Below are 19,127 nucleotides of genomic sequence, written 5' to 3'. Positions count from 1 at the left end.
TAAGTATACACTGAGAGATGGTGTCTGCATCTCATTAAACAATAACAACAATGCCTGAACCCAAAATTGCCCAAGGCCTGAATTACTGTACATCAATAACTGTAGTGCAGCTCTATCTTTATAGACTTCTCTATAGTATTGCTGTCATTTTGGTTTAAGTCTAAGTAATGTTTTTGGCGTACTGAAGCTAGTTCTACCATACACAGTAATGTGTTACAGTGATTGCTGGAAAATGATATTCTGGTATCAGGGAACACAGGGCAAGAGCATATGCTGTGATAACAGGTTTTTGTATGAAGCGGAGAGCTTCCATGCTATACAAAATGATGTGTATCGTGTGATTGATACACTGTGCTCACTGTGTTTTCTCTCTTTGAAGGTACCTACCAGAAACCATATGTTGCCCTTATTGATGGAATTACAATGGGAGGTGTAAGTATCCATTTTTTCTTTCAAACTCGTCTATAATTAAAACAAAAAATAATAGTAGCCAATGAATATTTATTTACCAGTCATTATATGACAAGCGCATATATCTGCAATTCCCTGTTGCTGGGATTCCTTTCGCTGGTAAAACAGCTGTGAGTACAGTTTGATTAAAGATATAAGATGATGCTCGTACACAGACTACTCAGTTACATATTGTGCTGTATTCAAATTCCTGATTGTGATTAACTTGTCATTTATATTTGAGTATCAAAAGAAACTTATCACTTATATTTGAGCATCAAAAGAAACTTATATTTGGATAAAATTCACTTGTTGTGATAGAAAAATGACAAACTCTGTTTTAGAGCAGGTGCAGTGACTTTTTATTGTGCTGATTAACAAGTGACATCACGAAGATGCTGCAAAATGATCTGTCAACTTGGGCAGGTGTTGTGACTCTTGGTCTCCCAGTTCGTTACCTGTTATTAACACAGTGTGTCTGGTTATACCGTCTCACCAGGTTTGAAACTGCTGGCTGTGAGCACCCAAAGTGGTGAGCCACAGTACACTGCCGTAGTCCAGCCCCCAGCATGCCAATTGCACGGAGGCGCTGCTCTCTTGACAGACGTGGCATGTTGTTTTTTTTCTGTGATTTTCATATTGCTTTTATTCAAGCTTGCAATTCAGCAGCTGAAATCACTCCATATCCAGTGTCCAATCAACTGTCTCACTAATTAGAAGATTAAGTGCATATGCTTCAGTCATAGTGACTCAAGCGTGTCATGGTCAAGGATGAAGGATCGAAAATGTCCATCATTTGTATACCTTATTATTATTATTTTTTTTTAAATAAATGTGTTATAATAGTGATAAGTTAATTTTGATGTTTGGTATATAATGTGAAAGAGAGAAATGTTATCATGTTACTTTTTTTTTTTCCCCAGTCTGTAGTTAGTGTATTCACATAGCTTTGAAAACCTGAAACCTGCCCTTAATATATATATTATTTGTTTTTATGTTAATGCCCCACATCTCAGAATTCACCAGCCGCTACTGAATAAGACACACCTGAGCTTGTTACCTATACACTGGGGCTGATCAAGCACACAATAAAACCTAGAATAGGTGAAACTGCTGTGAAATACTACTAATTTCCACCACCTGCTGTCAGTGCAGTATATTCTAATATATTGCTAGTAATGTGTACTCTTCAATAGTCTCTGATTTGAGTGGCCAGATAGTACCTGTGTATATAAACTTTGAGATATAACTAAATGCATAATTCAAGCAACCTTTTACTGCAGTTAATTTCCTATCAGGCCAATAACTAAGCAGTGGTTTTCTTTAGAGACTTAACGTCTGACTTGAATTTACATAAGATTAGGTTGCTGCCAAAATAGTCTTTAAATCTTATCTTAAGAGTTTTTTTTTAAAAAAAAAGCTATTGCATATTATTCAGGTCAAATACTGACAGTTATTTCTAATTGATTTCCAAATGAAGCATGTCAAGGGATATATTGTAAGGTGACCGAGCCCAGCAGGAGTTGATAGTGAAGACATTCTGTTCTCTCTGTGTAGTCTGGCTGCTAGAGGAGAATAGAAGTAGTTTGATTGATAATGACTCCTTCTGTCTAAAAGTCTTCTTTCTGCATAGGCTATCCCTTATAAAAGGATAAACAAGTGTAATAGAGCATAGTGAAAGCATGGTAATGCATAGATAAGCATTGTAAAGAATAGCGAGGTATGGTAAAGCATATTTAATAAACATGGCAAACCAGGGAAAGCTGTGGCAAATGGTTAATGCAACCAGAGGAAGAGTGTGGTAAACCTGCAAAAATACTATGGTAAACTTTTATAAGGGATTGATTAAAATTAGTGAAAATCTGGAGATTGATAAACGCATATATATTAAACACAAATTCACAAATGACTGCATTGCAGTTTTTCTGTGGGTTCCTTTAAATGGGTTCTACCCTTGTCTTTTGTTTTTGAATACTGTATTAAGTGTACTGACTGCAACATTAACCAGGGTCCAGCCTGCCAGCTGGCCGGTTGCATTGCACAAATGTTCCACCAGGTGGCAGAGTTACAATGCCCTGCAATTAATTTCTGGGATCCTGGCAATGGGATAAATTCAGGGCATGAGTTTTCACTGCAGAGTTACTGTCTGTTTATTCTCTGTAGGATCGGGTGGCATTGGGAGTAGCAAAGCGTCAGTTAAACTAGACAGTAATAAAGCAACATATCTTGTGGGTGTAACAAACCTATACTAGACATTGAATGACATACCCTATACATACAGTACAGTCTGTGAGAGACCTGACATACAGTAAAGAATACAGTCTTGTCATGTGTATAAGGATTCAAAGCTGTCCTCCTAAAGGAGAGCTAAAATACATATCACTGTATTTGAACTAGTAAATGGTCAGTTTGTTCTTTATCCAAATACAGATGCCATTTGTTCTGAAGAGCATCTCTATAAAGTAGGCCTTGAGAAGCTGATCTAGAACTGAGGGTATCTGTCTAGTGGATTCATTAGGCATTTGCTTTTATTTGTCGGCCTCTTTATTAGTGATGGATCCCATTTTGTGGCTTACAGTATTATTATTTATTAATTTACTTATTTATTTTATCAGTTCAGTATTTTGGAATTGTTATGTAATTTAAATAACGCCGGTTCATGTTTTGAATAAAAATGGAGCCACATGAACTAAGCAGTCATCTGCTTTTACCATCCTGTAAACCCTTGAGCACTTTGTTTGTTTTTCAGACACAAAGCTGTTTGGTTACCAGCTAAGTATTTAAAAAAAAAAAAGAAAAAGTAAGACAACAAAATCCAGTATTTATAAGAATGTAATCAGTGGTCTGCAATCAAAAGGCCTTGAAATTGAAAATGCTGCATTTATTTAAGCATACAGTGTGTGATTGCTATGGCTGTGTTGTGACAAGCGTTTGCTGCTGCTAGAAATTATTCTTTGGGATGGACTAGGTTGGTTGTGCTGGGATAATGTATTGTCCTTTCAAGTCTGAAAGCCTGTATTAGATCAGTTTTGATTGTGATAAAAGCATCTCTGAGATGGAAGGGGTTAGTATTTTCTGTATCTGGTTTATTATGTCTGCATTGCTAAAGGGTAAGTACTGTATTTGCAGGGCTTCCTAAGTTGTCATTGTCTTTGGCACAGTTTTAGAGAGCTGTCAGAGCTCGCGTGAAGACTCCTGGGAAGAAAGCACTGCTAACAAGGCTGGATTTACAGCCACAGAAATGCATTCACCTGAAAACTTAGCTGTGGCTCCCATTGAGGATTGACAGCAAGAGCATCAAACAGCATGTCCTATGACTGCTTGTGAGCTCACAGATAACAAAACATTATAGATCTTCCTATGGCTACTGCACAGCACATTCACATTGATAATGCTGACTAAAACATAACACTGCTTCACAGCTGGTGTATGACTTCAGGACTTTGCAAAACAAGATTTTTAATATCTGTTTGTAGTATCTCATAGGTTGTATGGATGAACTTGTTTCTGTTTTAATTTGATCATATCCCATAAATAATATTTGTTGTAATGCAATGCTTTTACAGGCTTGTGTCTGCAAATATTGTGATAGTACCAGGATGATCACCCAGGGCAGGCAGATGGTATGGTAGCGTTTTGATGTTGCATACTGTATGAGTATTATTCTGATGCTAACTGCAGATCTGCTGTGTGTGTGCTGGGCAGGAATTAATAACAACCATCAGCAACAGGAAAGCCTTTAAAGCAGTTATACTCAAACAGTACAATAAAGGTTATATACTATATTACCACTCAATAATGTCTGTAGCCAGCAAGGGACATGCATTAGGCTGTAATCATATTATTGACCCATAGATTACACTATGTAACACAATTTTTGTTCCTGGGTAGTAAGTGTTATTTCCTAATTGCTTATGCCTCAAAAGTATAGAAAATGGCTATTATTCCCCACAAACTTTGCTTTTGTGACCAGGACAGTGATATTTTGAAATTTACCTATTTCCAATGAGAAAACGGTCTTTTTGTTCACATAAAGTCAGAAAAAAACAACATATGAATCCAAATTAACATGTATTTGTACTAAAGTAATACAAAAATGACTACAAAAGATTTAGAAGTGAGTAATTTTTCGAGATTTACGATAATACTGTAAACCACTTTCACGAATCAGCCCCCAAATGTAGTCTCCCATCATGTTCTTGTTGTACTGTCCTTGGTAGCGGCGTTCAAAGTCCAGTATATCCTGGTGGAAGCACTCGCCTTGCTCCTCTAAGTACGCTCCCATGTTCTCCTTGAATTTATCAAGATGAGCATCAAGGATATGGACTTTGAGGGACATCCTACAGCCCATTGTGCCGTAGTTCTTCACCAGAGTCTCAACCAGCTCCTCATAGTTTTCGGCCTTGTGATTGCCCAGGAAGCCCCGAACCACTGTGACAAAGCTGTTCCAAGCCGCTTTCTCCTTACTGGTGAGCTTCTTGGGGAATTCATTGCACTCCAGGATCATCTTTATCTGTGGTCCGACGAAGACACCGGCTTTGACCTTTGCCTCAGACAGCTTAGGGAAGAAGTCTTGAAGGTACTTGAAGGCTGCCGACTCCTTATCTAGAGCTCTGACAAATTGTTTCATAAGGCCCAATTTGATGTGCAGTGGTGGCATCAGCACCTTCCGGGGTTCCACCAGTGGCTCCCACTTGACGTTGTTCCTCCCCACAGAGAACTCGGTCCGCTGTGGCCAGTCCCGCCTGTGGTAGTGTGCCTTGGTGTCCCTGCTGTCCCAAAGGCAAAGATAGCAGGGAAACTTGGTAAAACCGCCTTGGAGACCCATCAGGAATGCCACCATTTTGAAGTCTCCTATGACCTCCCAGCCATACTCATTATACTTCAAGGCGTTCAGCAAGGTCTTGATGCTGTTGTAATCCTCTTTTGAGGTGCACCGAGTGAGCCAGGGGAAGAGATGGGTACTTGTTACCATTATGGAGTAGCACGGCTTTGAGGCTCCTGGTAGAGCTGTCAATGAAGAGGCGCCACTCATTCTGGTTACAGGTGATTCCGATTGCCTCGAACAGACTGGTCACATTGTGGCAGAAGCAGAGCCCATCTTGATGGGTGAAGAAGCTGGAAAAAGGTTGGTGACGCTTCCTCTGATGTGCGACTTGCACACTTTCATCCAACAAGTTCCACTGCTTGAGCCTAGACGTCAAAAGCTGACTTGCTGCTCTCTTCTAAAAGACGGCTGCTCTCTCTCCGGAGGAGTGGGTACGGGGCGCTCATGGCAGTGTGGCACCGGGGCGATGGATGAAGGAAGGTCCGGATACGTGATAGCAGGTGCATTCTTGCCAGTCTGACGTTTGGAAGGGTCCACCATGCAGAAGTAGCAGTTGCTTGAGTGGTCAGTGGGTTCCCACCAAATTCTTGGGATAGCAAACTTCATGGCTCTCTTTTCCCCTCTGTACCATCCTACAAAAATACATTTATTTCACCCATGACTAATGTGTAAGAGATTCTTGCAACATTTTTCATATATTATATATTTTTTCAATAACATTGAAAATTGTAAAACATTTTAAAATTAAAAACTTTTACAATTTAAAAAATTTTAACAAATTTTATAACATAAAATTCCGAGCAACAATTGTCCATCTACCTTCCAGAGTTTTTTTGCAGTGCTCGCAGGTGAAATGAGGTGCCCAGGGTTTGTCTTGATCCCAGACAGGCATGCAGAAATATGCCTTGTAGGCCTCACACATCTTAGCAGATGCGTCCACGGAGTACTTTTTCGCTCTTGTCTTGATAAATTGGCTGCAGACATAGCAAAATGCGTCTGCCGGATGCTTGTAGTCTCTTGATGCCATCTCAGAAAAATGCAGATATGTATCCACTTAGGCAGCTGGAACTAAACTGAACTGGTGGGCTTAAGGCCCCTGTATTTATACTACTATTTATATTACTAGAAAGTTCTAGAAGTTACTCCAAGTTTACTCAGCACTGAATCTATCTGGAATGTTCTGGAAAATAGGTAAATTTCAAAATATCACTGCCCTGGTCACAAAAGCAAAGTTTGTGGGGAATAATAGCCGTTTTCTATACTTTTGAGGCATAAGCAATTAGGAAATAACACTTACTATCCAGGAACCAAAAAAAAATAAAAAATTGTTACACGGTGTTACCAGTAGAATGATGCCCTGAGGATGGGAAATGATAATCTAAAAACAAAATCCTAATGGGACTGGATTCCACCCATGTCAGCAAAGTAGGAATCTGGAAGTGGAACGCATGTTTTATTCAGGGTGGGAGCTTGCTTTCTCTGTTGAAGAGTGCCTAATTCCGGTTGAAACACAAAGCGTGCTTGAGGTATTGCCCAGGCAAGTAAATATGGCAAGGTCTTATCTTTCAATTGAAATTAACATTTATTGAAAGGCTGGATGTATAAAATTCAAACCCCATATTTGGAAGTGATCTCATTTTCTTCACTGGTGAAGGCAAAAACCAAAACCATTCTTCACTTGACTAAGATATGTCTTTAGTTTTATTCTGGCGTCAGTTGTTGGTTGATTATGCATAATATTGCTTGTTATTTTTAAAATGTGTTCAGTGCTTTAAGAAGACCTGATCTTGAAAAGCGATATGTAATTGCAATGTAGTTCTTGTTGTCTTAAACTACAAGCTTTCAATAGACTATATTTTAAATGGTACAGTTGTACACTGTCCCAATTGTTTATCATTATGCAACAACAGGCACTATGAAAGTTTATATGAAATACACTAGAGGTGTGTGTGTGTGTAAATCATTAGTTACTAGAATGCAAGGTACTGGTTCACGTTTAAGACCAACAGGTCGGTCTCTTTAAATTTGGATTCAATCTGAAGGTCAGGTCTTCTTGCATACTTGTGGTTAAATAGGCAGCAGCCTGTATTGCCCTGCTTTTCCATTTACTGTGTAATATGCCAGTGCTCTAATAGCTTTAAACTTTGGGCCCTTGACAAGCACTTATGCTTTTAATTGCATTCTATGGTAAAGCAAGATACCAGAACCATTTTGTGGAAAAATGCAAAGAGGCTTCTCAAGAAATCGCTGTTCTGGGGAAAATGTGTAAGGATAATTGGGCTCCTCTCAAAGACTGGTTCTTTCTGTCAGTCAAAGAGTCTGAGTCATAACCTAGCTACAGTATTTTCCTTAGTGGCGTTTTCAACCTTGGCAGTTCCACAAGTAAATCTCGATGTGCCATAATTTTCTTAAAAAACAAAACAAATAAAGAAAACAACCTTTGTGTAAAAAATAAGTTTTTCTTCTATTTGTAGGAAAATCAAAGCATATACAATACTGTTCCTCTTCTTGAACTTCAACTAAGCCTGTCTTAAGAACATGCACGCTTAGAATTTACAAAATTTAGGACATTTTTGTGGTGAAGTCGACCTTGACCTCTGAACTGCCATATTGCAGTCATGTGACTTTTTGTTTTTGTTTCATGGTGATAGACACCAACTATTAAGATATTGACCATATGAGTTTTATCATGGTATCGTACAGTAAAACACTATTATTTAATGAAATACTGGAGACAAAGCAAAGGTACTGTACATGCATTTGAAGTGGCAGTTTTTTTTCCTCTGTCGCTCTTCATGTTCAATCACAGCAGTCAGAGTTAATATAAACATCTAGAAAGTATTTGTTCTTGTCTCTTTGTCACCTAACTAGCTTTTGAATCCTGGGTCAAGTTGCAGCCAGCCAGCACTGTACCATTCACCTGTGTCTGTCTGCAATCACTTTGTTTAAAGTATGCATATAAAGTACTGTGTCAGCATTGTCTTGAAAGCTAATGACATGGACAGAAAAAAATTATAAATGCCTGAATTTCTTACAGATGATGACCCCAGTGCCTTTAATTGCACACCAGAAGGCAGGATTAGAGTGGGCCTTGGTTCAGGGAAATACATCCAGGATAGTTGGACACTATATTTAGAGCTTCAGGCTATAGGAGTCAATTTTAATTTGGCATTGCTGAATCTGGAAGGATTATACTGACAGCACAGGATAACAGAAATACTGAGCTAGTGTATAGGGTTAGTGCGATGTGTGTTTAAATAAATAAATAAAATACAGTTCTGTTTTATAGTGTACCTATTATTAAAATATGCTGTATGCTATTGCCTTTGAAGCTTGTTGCCTAAATCAGTGATCAGTAGGAGTTTTCATTATAGTATAATATTTTGGCTGACGTGTCGTGATCGACGATAAGCCTGATGTACAGTATGCTGCACAGACGTGTCCGCAGACTGAGCATGAGAGGCTGTGGCAAAGTGGCTAGTGGAGGGGAACAGGTATAACGGTGATGCGATGCAGGAGTGACAGGCAGACAACAGTTTCCAGTGACAAGGTGCTTTTATTTATAATCCAGGTCTGGTGACCGTTAAATAATAAATCCCCGGCTATACACAACAATGTGTAAAGCACGGGGATAGCAATAATACAGGGCACAGTCCCGAACAAAACGAACACACGGTCACCAGTCCTGGGTGAGTGCAGACGTGCTTGTGGTGGGTGAAGACACTGTATTTCGTGACGGTTCCGTGCAGTGGTGATCCGGATTGTGCTGACCCTGGTCGACAGCTCCGGACCGGTGAGTTAACTGTCTGGTGGTGCAAAACGCAGACAATTACAAACAAACACAACAAAACACAACACGTAATTCTCTTTACAACGAGAGCTCCTCTCTCGCTCCTTCTCTCTCCAAGCGTTAACCCAAACGAAGGAAAAGATCAGCGTTACCCTGGCCCCTATATGTAATCCCGCATGATATCTAGGTAAACGGTTGCAGCTGCCTTATTACTTGCAGCTGCCTCTCGTTTACCTCTCAAATCAATACGGTCTTACAACAGAGTCTCGCTTCTTTCCAGGCTGACCCACTTCCCTGACCCGGAAACGAACTGTCAGGCCAGCCCTTCCAGATGCTTCTCCTCCCGTTCTTTAGCGCCCTCACAGGTTGGGAGGAAGATTTATCACCAGAACTCATCTTTCCGTCACATATCCCACCGCTCAGAGTGGAGCCGAAGGAACACTCGGCTAAATCTACCTTCCCCATTACTCCCCCCTCCCGGGAAAAATAATCCGCATTTTGGTGGTCTTTCCCCGCACGGTGTACCATGTGGTACATGAAGGGCTGCAATGCCAGATACCACCGAGTTATCCGGGCATTGCTGTCCTTCATTGTGCTTAACCACTTGAGTGGGGCGTGGTCTGTGACCAGATCAAATGAGTGTCCCAGCAGGTAGTATCGTAAAGAGTGAGTAGCCCATTTAATGGCCAAACACTCTTTTTCGACTACGGAGTAGTTGCGTTCCCGAGGTAACATTTTTTTACTGAGGTATAATATCGGGTGCTCTACTCCAGCTACTTTTTGGGACAAGACTGCACCCAAACCTACATTCGATGCGTCGGTGTGGAGGATGAATCTCTTGGTGAAATCTGGTGTAATAAGAGTGGGGGCCTGGCAAAGTGTACGCTTAATAGTATCAAACGCTCCCTGACACTCAGCTGACCATTTAATTAAATTTGGAGCACTCTTTTTGGTGAGGTCGACTAACGGGTTAACCACTGTGGCGTACTCGGGGATGAAGCGGCGGTAATAACCGGCTAAGCCCAGTAGTGACCTCACCTGAGTCTTGGTTTTGGGGATCGCTGCATCAACCAAAGCCTGGATTTTGGTGACTACAGGTCTCACCCTTCCATTCCCCATTAAAAATCCCAAATATTGAGTCTCTGTTTTGGCAAACGCACATTTCCTCAAGTTAGCTGTCAGCCGGGCTGCCCTTAGAGACTGAAGAACGGCTGCAACCCTAGCCAAATGCTCTCGCCAGGTGGAGCTGTAAATCACCACGTCATCAATATACGCTGCTGCATATTCATGATGTGGGCGTAAAACCTGGTCCATCAGTCTCTGAAAGGCAGCGGGCGCACCATGTAGCCCAAACGGCATGGTTTTAAAGTGGAACAGCCCTTCTGGTGTTGAAAATGCGGTTTTCTCTCTGGAGCTGCGGGTTAAAGGGATTTGCCAGTATCCCTTCGTCAGGTCCAGAGTGGAAATAAACCTCGCTTTTCCCAGTCTGTCTAAAAGTTCGTCGACCCGAGGCATGGGATATGCATCGAACTTAGCAATAGCGTTCACCTTTCTGAAATCCACACAGAAGCGGTTGGTGCCGTCTTTCTTAGCCACTATGACGATCGGACTGCACCACTCGCTCCTGGAAGGCTCAATCACCCCAAGCTCGAGCATATCCCATACCTCTTTGCGAACGCCACTTCGTCGACTTTCCGGGATCCGGTACGGTCTCTCTCGCACTGTGACACCTGGTGGAGAGATAATGTCATATTCAACTAAGTTTGTCCTGCCGGGCACGTCAGAAAAAACATCGCTGAACTCCTCAATAAGCTTACGCAGCTCTCTTTGCTGATCCGGAACCAATTGTTCCCCCATAGAAATCGCTCTTGTGCTCGGGGTCTCTGAACAGGGACCTAAATCATCCTCCATATTGCCTGGGGCTATAAATAAGACCTCCCTTGCCTGCCAGGGCTTTAATAAATTGACATGATAAATTTCACGTTCATTTCGGCGATCGGGCTGTCTAATTTCATAATTTACTTTCCCTATAGCCCGAATCACCTCATACGGCCCCTGCCATTTAGCACACAGTTTCGATTCAGATGAGGGAAGTAGCAGCATTACCTTGTCCCCTGGTCGAAAGGTTCGAATCCGTGCATTTTTGTTGTAATGCTGCTGTTGTCGGTGCTGAGCCGATCTGAGGTTGTCTTGGGCCAAACGACCGACCAAATCCAGCCGATCTCGTAGTAGGAGCACATACTTCACTACATTTTTAGACGAGCCTTTGTGCTCCTCCCACCCCTCCCTCAGCAGGTCGAGAATGCCGCGAGGCTGCCGGCCGTACAGGAGCTCAAAGGGGGAGAACCCCGTTGAACTCTGCGGCACTTCTCTCACCGCAAAAAGGAGGTAGGGAAGAAGCGATGCCCAATGTTTCTGCTCCTGTGTTACAAATCGCCTCAGCATCGACTTTAAGGTCTGATTAAAACGTTCAACCAAACCGTCCGATTGTGGATGATAAACGGACGTCCTGATGGGACGTATTTTTAATATTTTGTACACCTGCTGTAACGTATTGGACAAAAAATTGGTTCCGTGATCCGTCAAAATCTCCTTGGGGATCCCTACTCTAGCCATAATCTGCGCTAACTCGGTGGCTATTGCAGCTGCACTAGTGGACCTCAATGGAACTGCCTCTGGGTATCGCGTTGCATAATCCACCACTACTAATATATGCGTATACCCAGAGTCAGAAGGTAGCAAAGGGCCCATTATGTCCATTGCAATGCGCTCGAACGGAGTGGAAATAATCGGCAGTGGGACCAAAGGAGCGGGGCGCACTCGACCTGGCGCTACTCGCTGGCAGTCTGGGCATGTGGCTACATATTTCGACACATCAGTATGAAGACCGAGCCAATAGAATCGAGCCAATATTCGCTCCCTCGTCTTCTCGGCTCCGAGGTGCCCCGCAAAAGGGATATCATGCGCCAGCCTCATGACCTCGGTCCGACAAGACGGGGGAACCAATAATTGTGTTACAGGCTGTCCTGTGCCCGCGGCTAGGTTTACCCTATATAGTAATTGCCCCTTTATACTGAAATGTGGATATACTAGCGGCCCAGCGCCATCAACATCCTTACCTTCAATGGACCGGACCTGCCCCCAAGCGTGCACCAGTGACGGGTCGTTCTTTTGGCCCCACACTAGGTCCGCGCTTGAGTACCACGGGTCCGGTATATTGAGAGGGGCTGGAATAACCTCTGCCCTAGTCGGCCCAGTAACCTCGCTCTCTCGGTCGCACTGCGTTCCCACTCCCTTCGACTGGCGTTTGTTACCATTACAGCACTCTCCCACCAGACCCCAGCCTTGTCTCAAAGACGCTCCCTCCCATTTCGCGGTCCGTCTCTCCTTATTTGTTTTTCTAGGACGGAACAGAGGGGAAAACATTTCAGGATGAAAAGGAAACACATCACCAATCCGTTCCTTTTTCCCTTTTTCTGCCACGTTTACGTGTGTGGCTGAGACTGCCATTATTTGCACCAATTCTTTGAATTTTGGCCAGTCTCGGCCCAGAATAACTGGGTGCGGCAACCTTTCCGCCACCCCGACTACAAGGTGACGTTTTATCGGTCCTACCGATAAATATACTTTTAGGGTGGGGTATGCCGCCGTGTCTCCATGGATACAGGAGATGGCCACCTGACCTTGTGGCCGCCACGACACACCGCCCAAGAGAGCTGTCCTAATCAAGGTTTGCTCACACCCTGTGTCCACTAACGCGTGGGTTTTCACATTCCCTAAAACCACGTCAATCAGACAGGGCCCCTCCCAACCGTTTTCCCCCTGCTTACCCGTTCCAGGTGTCCAGTTGCATGCAGCCACGTCACACTCCATAGCAGCGGGGCATGACCTGGCCCTATGTCCTGGCTGGTTACACCTAAAACAGAGTGGAGGGACAGAGGGGGCATAGGTTAAATATCTGTCCCGCTGCTGGTAGGGCAACGGGGCAGGGGCAACACCTCTACCCCAGCTGGGGGCCATCCTCGGTCTCCATGGGGGGGAGGCAAGGGGGCCCAACGGGGTCGGCGGTCTGGGAGGTCTGGGTGCCGGGACCGAGGGTGATGGTGGTGGTGTTGGAGGAGAGGGAGGGAGAGGTTGGTTCCTGAGCAGGGCAGGGGCTGACAGGATCCCGACCCGGGCTGACGTCAAAGAGTCCTCAAAATCTTCGGCCAATTTGACCGCCTCCTCCAGGGTGTCAGGGTTGTGGCGCCGTACCCACGCCTGAGTTTCGGCGCCGACCACATGGCAGAATTGTTCCACCACAATGGCTTCCCCCATTTGTTGAGCGGTCTTCTTCTCTGGGGTCAGCCAATGGACCATGTGGTCGCACAACCGCTGTGCCACCACCCTGGGGCGTGTCTCCGGGGCTCTCCGGTACTCGCGGAACCGCGTCCGGTGGGTCTCCGCGGTGATGTTGAGACGACGGAGGATAGCCTGCTTGACTAGGTCATAGTCAGTGGCGTACTGGTCGCTCAGGGCTTGGTAAGCTGCCTGCGCTTCCCCGATCAGGCAAGGTCCTAGCTGGCTTGCCCAGAACTCCCGAGGCCATCCCGCCGCGGTTGCCAGCCGCTCGAACGCCACCAAAAATGCCTCCGGATCATCCTCCGCCGTCATTTTCATGGCCCGTGCCTTCGGGGCCGACATCAATGATGTTCCGGTAGGGGTCGCTCCTGCAGCAACGATCAGCCCTACCCGTTCAATGAGCGCCGTATAGCGCTCCTCCCTCCGTCTCTCCTCTGCATCCCGTCTGGTCTCCAGTGCCTGCAGCAACTCCGCCAGCGCGTTGCGGTCCATAGTCCCGTGTTCTGACACCACGTGTGGCAAAGTGGCTAGTGGAGGGGAACAGGTATAACGGTGATGCGATGCAGGAGTGACAGGCAGACAACAGTTTCCAGTGACAAGGTGCTTTTATTTATAATCCAGGTCTGGTGACCGTTAAATAATAAATCCCCGGCTATACACAACAATGTGTAAAGCACGGGGATAACAATAACAGGGCACAGTCCCGAACAAAAACGAACACACGGTCACCAGTCCTGGGTGAGTGCAGACGTGCTTGTGGTGGGTGAAGACACTGTATTTCGTGACGGTTCCGTGCAGTGGTGATCCGGATTGTGCTGACCCTGGTCGACAGCTCCGGACCGGTGAGTTAACTGTCTGGTGGTGCAAAACGCAGACAATTACAAACAAACACAACAAAACACAACACGTAATTCTCTTTACAACGAGAGCTCCTCTCTCGCTCCTTCTCTCTCCAAGCGTTAACCCAAACGAAGGAAAAGACCAGCGTTACCCTGGCCCCTATATGTAATCCCGCATGATATCAAGATAAACGGTTGCAGCTGCCTTATTACTTGCAGCTGCCTCTCGTTTATCTCTCAAATCAATACGGTCTTACAACAGAGTCGCGCTTCCCTCCAGGCTGACCCACTTCCCTGACCCGGAAACGAACTGTCAGGCCAGCCCTTCCAGATGCTTCTCCTCCCGTTCTTTAGCGCCCTCACAGGTTGGGAGGAAGATTTATCACCAGAACTCATCTTTCCGTCACAGAGGCCCAATGCAGTTGTTGGTTTTCTAAAGGGATTTCCTGCAAACGTGTCTTACTCTTGTAATGTGGTCACCTATGTGCAAGTAAATGAGCGAGCAGCACCAGAACATTACAAGGGCTTTTTATTATCCCCTATAAGTACCAGTCCTAGTGACAAGGATATAGTGCAGGCACCCAAGGGTTATGTATATCTTGAGGATTGCTTATCTGATTCTGAAAAAAAAATGGTTACAGCATTCATAACCATAAGTTATCAAGAGTATCATAATCTTGGGATATATGGCGGAACCGGTCCATCTGTTGGTCAGTATGCCACACTGCGTTATGTTGTTTTTTCCTTATTTCAAGCTTTCTGTTCCGCTTAGATTTTCAATTTCACAGTATGTTGCGGAAAAGGTCTGGTTAACATTACAGCATTTGAACGTTATTATATCAAAAAAGACAAGGGATGCAATATGTCATAGGAAGATATACAGCTCCAGAAATAACCCTCAGATACATTTTGTTAGGGATGCAAGGTTACATTAATCTCTCAGTTTGAAATGTTGTTTTCCACACAAGCTTCCACAGTACTGACCGCCTGGAGTGGGAGGTATTTTCCATTGGCAGAAAAGCAGCTTCACTGCCCTCTTAAAAGAATGAAAAAAAAGATGCACTGTTGCTTCAATCAGTGGCGGTCCATTGTCCATAGATAACTCCTGTTCAATCGACTACCATATAGTATAGTCAAACAGGAAAGTCAATTTCTATTAGGGTTGCTGCTCTCCCGAGAGGCTATGAAGAGTTTACTGCTTTTTTTAGAGAGCAGTAATAGACACAAATTCAAGCAGCTATTTCTTCAATTGGGAAGACAAATGAACCATGGATGTCATAACCTTCTTGCTGTCAATTGGTTTGTGCAGCGCTAATACAGTTGACAGGATATAAAACAGGTGAAAAAAGAAATATTAGGCAGATGTTGATGGTATAAGTACACAAATAAGTAACTTTGTTTAGCAGCATGTTTAAAACAAGCTTCACTCTGCCTCAATGTATTTAATGTGTTTGTTGTTTAACCTGAGAACCTTATCTAGGAATAGACACTAAAACAATGCCCACTCCAGTAATAACTGGTTTATGCGCTGTAATTCCATACAATAACTGGTTTATGCGCTGTAATTCCATACAATAACTGGTTTATGCACTTTACTTCCATACAATTTGTGTATGAATCGGTGAAAAACTCTATTTTTACTCGTGCTGTGTTTAGCCATAGTTTAGCCATAAACTTGGTAGTAAAACCATCCTGCTTAACCTTTCTGGGATTGTGTCAAATAGTCTGCTTCACTGAGTGAAGGTCAAGAGATGGAGTTGCCTTTCATCGATAATAGCAAGAGGATGTTGCTGCTGTATGAATGTACCTTATTAAAAATATCTTCACATCCCAGCACCGGTACTGCGACCCATTTCTTTTGTGATATAATTTCTGTTTTTTTTAACAAATAAACTGTACCCTTCCACCCCCCCATAGAACGAACAATACAACTAGCACAGTGAAATTACATACAAAGAGCTCAATGTAATAATTCATAATTAATAACCTAGCCCTGCTTGATGGAGGCACCATTGCAGAGAGCCACTGTGGCTTCACAAACCCTATAACTTTTTTGCTGTTTTAGTGATGGTGACAAAAGCATTTAACTTCTCAGTTGAATAACTTTATTTTTGATAAAGACTTGCCGGTTTTAGCTTGTTTTGTGATTGTGCAGCACTGAATTGAATTGGTCTTATTACCAATTTATATACAGTATATTAGCAAAACAAAAGACCCACCATCAGACTTTATATATAATATAATATATTAATGCCATAAATTAAACATGCTTTACTGTACTAAAGAATGTCTCTCTACTTTGTCATTCAAGGTAACCAGGTTTATTTATACTCCTGGGATATTTCTTTATTAGAATACAGAGGTCATTTATCTAAAAAAAATTCAGCTAATAACCCCACACAAAAATGCCAACAGCTCTGGTAGTTTAGAAAAGATAACTTGCTCAAAATGGCAGGCCAGGGAAAAAATTGAGTAAGCTATATGAATATTAATGGCAAGTTTGTTGTTTTTTTCCCCAATATACAGTAAAACATTGAAAAAAAAACTTTATTGTATTTATTCTACATAGGACCAGGAGTATTTATTTGTTTATTTTTAATTATTTATTTTTTTTGCATTTTAAACCAGCAAATCTGTCAGCAGAAAAGTATTGTTGTTTTGAGGATACAAAAACTGCTGGCACTTTATTGTACTGGTAGAGTAAGCCAGATTACATCATCTTGAGCACTGTGCAGCAATTTGACAACTTTATGTGAAACAATGGAAACGGCTGTCCTGAGAACTGCCTCATCACCTACTTCTATCATTCCTTTTGTGTCAAGCGTCCAAACACATTGTTACAGTGTGTAACATTACAGAAATCCAGAACCTTGGGATTCCTCTAGAAAATCAGAACAGATGCCCCTGGTGAACCTACAGTAATTGCAACAATTATAACCCTAGAGGGCAAGAGAAGAGACAGAATTTGATAAGCAACGACATAAACATGTTTTTAACTACTGAGGAAACGTTTGTTTACTTGACTTTTGATTGCTTTTAGTGTTTTAAAGTTATGGGTGTAATGATATCTGGTAACAGTTGTAGGTCAGATACTTTGCTTAAGGCACTGAATTACAGGTTAATCATGGTGTAGATCAGATGTTTAAAAAGATGCAAATACAGTATCTGTTTTGTGGAGGAGATTCATTTAGTGATCATGTAGAGAACACAGCAACACGCATTCCTCTGAAAGGTGCATTGCTTCTAAAGAAAGGTATTTAAAATGCAGTCTACTTCGGTTCCTCTCAACAGAAGTGAAAGTAATAGTTGTTGTCGTTGTCTGGTGGCTGGACAGTAACAATTAGATTTTGATGTAACAAATGTTGACAGGGTCTTTGTAATCTAATAATAGCTTAGTGTTTGCTGTTGTGAGCCTACATTTTTTCTATGAAAAAAACTACAAAAAAAACCCTGTTTGATCAGAAATCATGATAATTTAAACAGTAGCTTTGTATATCTCCAGAAAGGCCCAAGGCTACCAGATAGGGTGTGATCCTTCAAGAGTTGTTAACACTGTCTATCTTGTATTACATACACCAATAGTATGGATTTAGAAGATATTGTAATATCTCTCAGTAAGTGTTCATTAATAATTTATAGATTTAATAGCAGTCTTTATATTTAAATAGCATTTCTTAAAAAAAAGTGGTTTCTGATTATTAGTATTCAACTTAAAGGTAGCACTTCCCATAAGGTTTTAAAAAAGGGTATTTCCTTTAAAATAATATCATCATGACAAGGATTGAGGATGACAATCATAACCTTCAAGTCCAGGGGCTAGAATTCTCAAAGCCAAGCTGACTGTTACATATATAAAACACATTTAAACCTCCACTTGTAGTTTTTAGCGCAAGTCGGAATCCCCAGCGGAGACCAGTGACTTGGCACAGCCGTGACGTGAACCTTGCGCTACCTTGACAGTGTGACTAGAGTTTATTGATTTTATTATAGTTATCTGTATGAGAAGGTACACATGAATACTTTGAAATACTCTGTCCTGAATGCTGTACGACCAGCGATATCCTAGGCAAGACACCTGAGGTCAAGATCAAGGCAGCGACCAGAGAAAATGTCCTTCAACTGACATCCACAAACTCTTCAGACTGTCCAAATGGAACACAGATTTAAAATATTTCCTAACAGCTGAAACAAACTTGAAGGGAATGTTAACAAAATGAAATATATGCAAGGCCTGTCTTCTGATGAAGTAGAATACCTGAAGGGCTAGTACAGAATGCAGCAAATAGATTATTTTGTGAGGGCAGTTCATTATTTTCTTTTCCTTGTGGTGTCAATGCCATCATCTTGAATTTATATCTGATCTTTTCCTTTCCTTTGGTTTGTTTGTGTTTTTGAATTCTACTGAATATCCATAGTAATTATTACTACTGTTTTGTTTTTAGGGTGTCGGCCTGTCTGTACATGGACGCTTCAGAGTTGCTACAGAAAAGACAGTGTTCGCCATGCCGGAGACAGGAATAGGTAAACCAGAAGAAATGTGTTCTGCTTTTATTAGACTGGATTTGAAACTATAACAGCTGCCATTGAGCAGTGAGCCGGGTCTCATCTAAATGATTATAATGCATAAGCTGTAAAGCTGTCAACATGCCAGGAAATAAAACTTCATCAAAAAGCTGCCTAAGCACCTGTGAGAAGATGTGTGTATTGCAATATTTACTGTGGGTAGCTTAACGGAACGGTGTGTCTGCACTAAGCACATCAAGTATCAGAAGAGCCTGTCAAATAATCTAATGAAGACATTGCAGCTCAGTCTGCTTTTAATACGTTTTTATTGTCATACACTTTTATATAAAAAATCATGGATGGTTTGAAGGTTGGT

General features: G+C 42.4%; 1 protein-coding gene across 1 annotated transcript in view; it reads left to right on the top strand.

Annotated features, from left to right (window-relative positions):
• Nucleotides 1-19,127, top strand: part of hibch (3-hydroxyisobutyryl-CoA hydrolase) — a 45,996-nt gene that overhangs the window by 6,803 nt on the left and 20,066 nt on the right. The window contains exons 6-7 of the mRNA XM_041264865.1: nt 380-432; nt 18,691-18,769. Of these exons, the coding sequence (XP_041120799.1) occupies nt 380-432; nt 18,691-18,769 (132 nt within the window). The remainder of the gene's footprint in view (nt 1-379; nt 433-18,690; nt 18,770-19,127) is intronic.

Source organism: Polyodon spathula, chromosome 11 (assembly GCF_017654505.1).
Source record: "Polyodon spathula isolate WHYD16114869_AA chromosome 11, ASM1765450v1, whole genome shotgun sequence".
Lineage (NCBI taxonomy): Eukaryota > Metazoa > Chordata > Actinopteri > Acipenseriformes > Polyodontidae > Polyodon > Polyodon spathula.
Note: the sequence above shows the minus strand (reverse complement) of the source record. Positions and strands in the feature narration are given on the sequence as shown.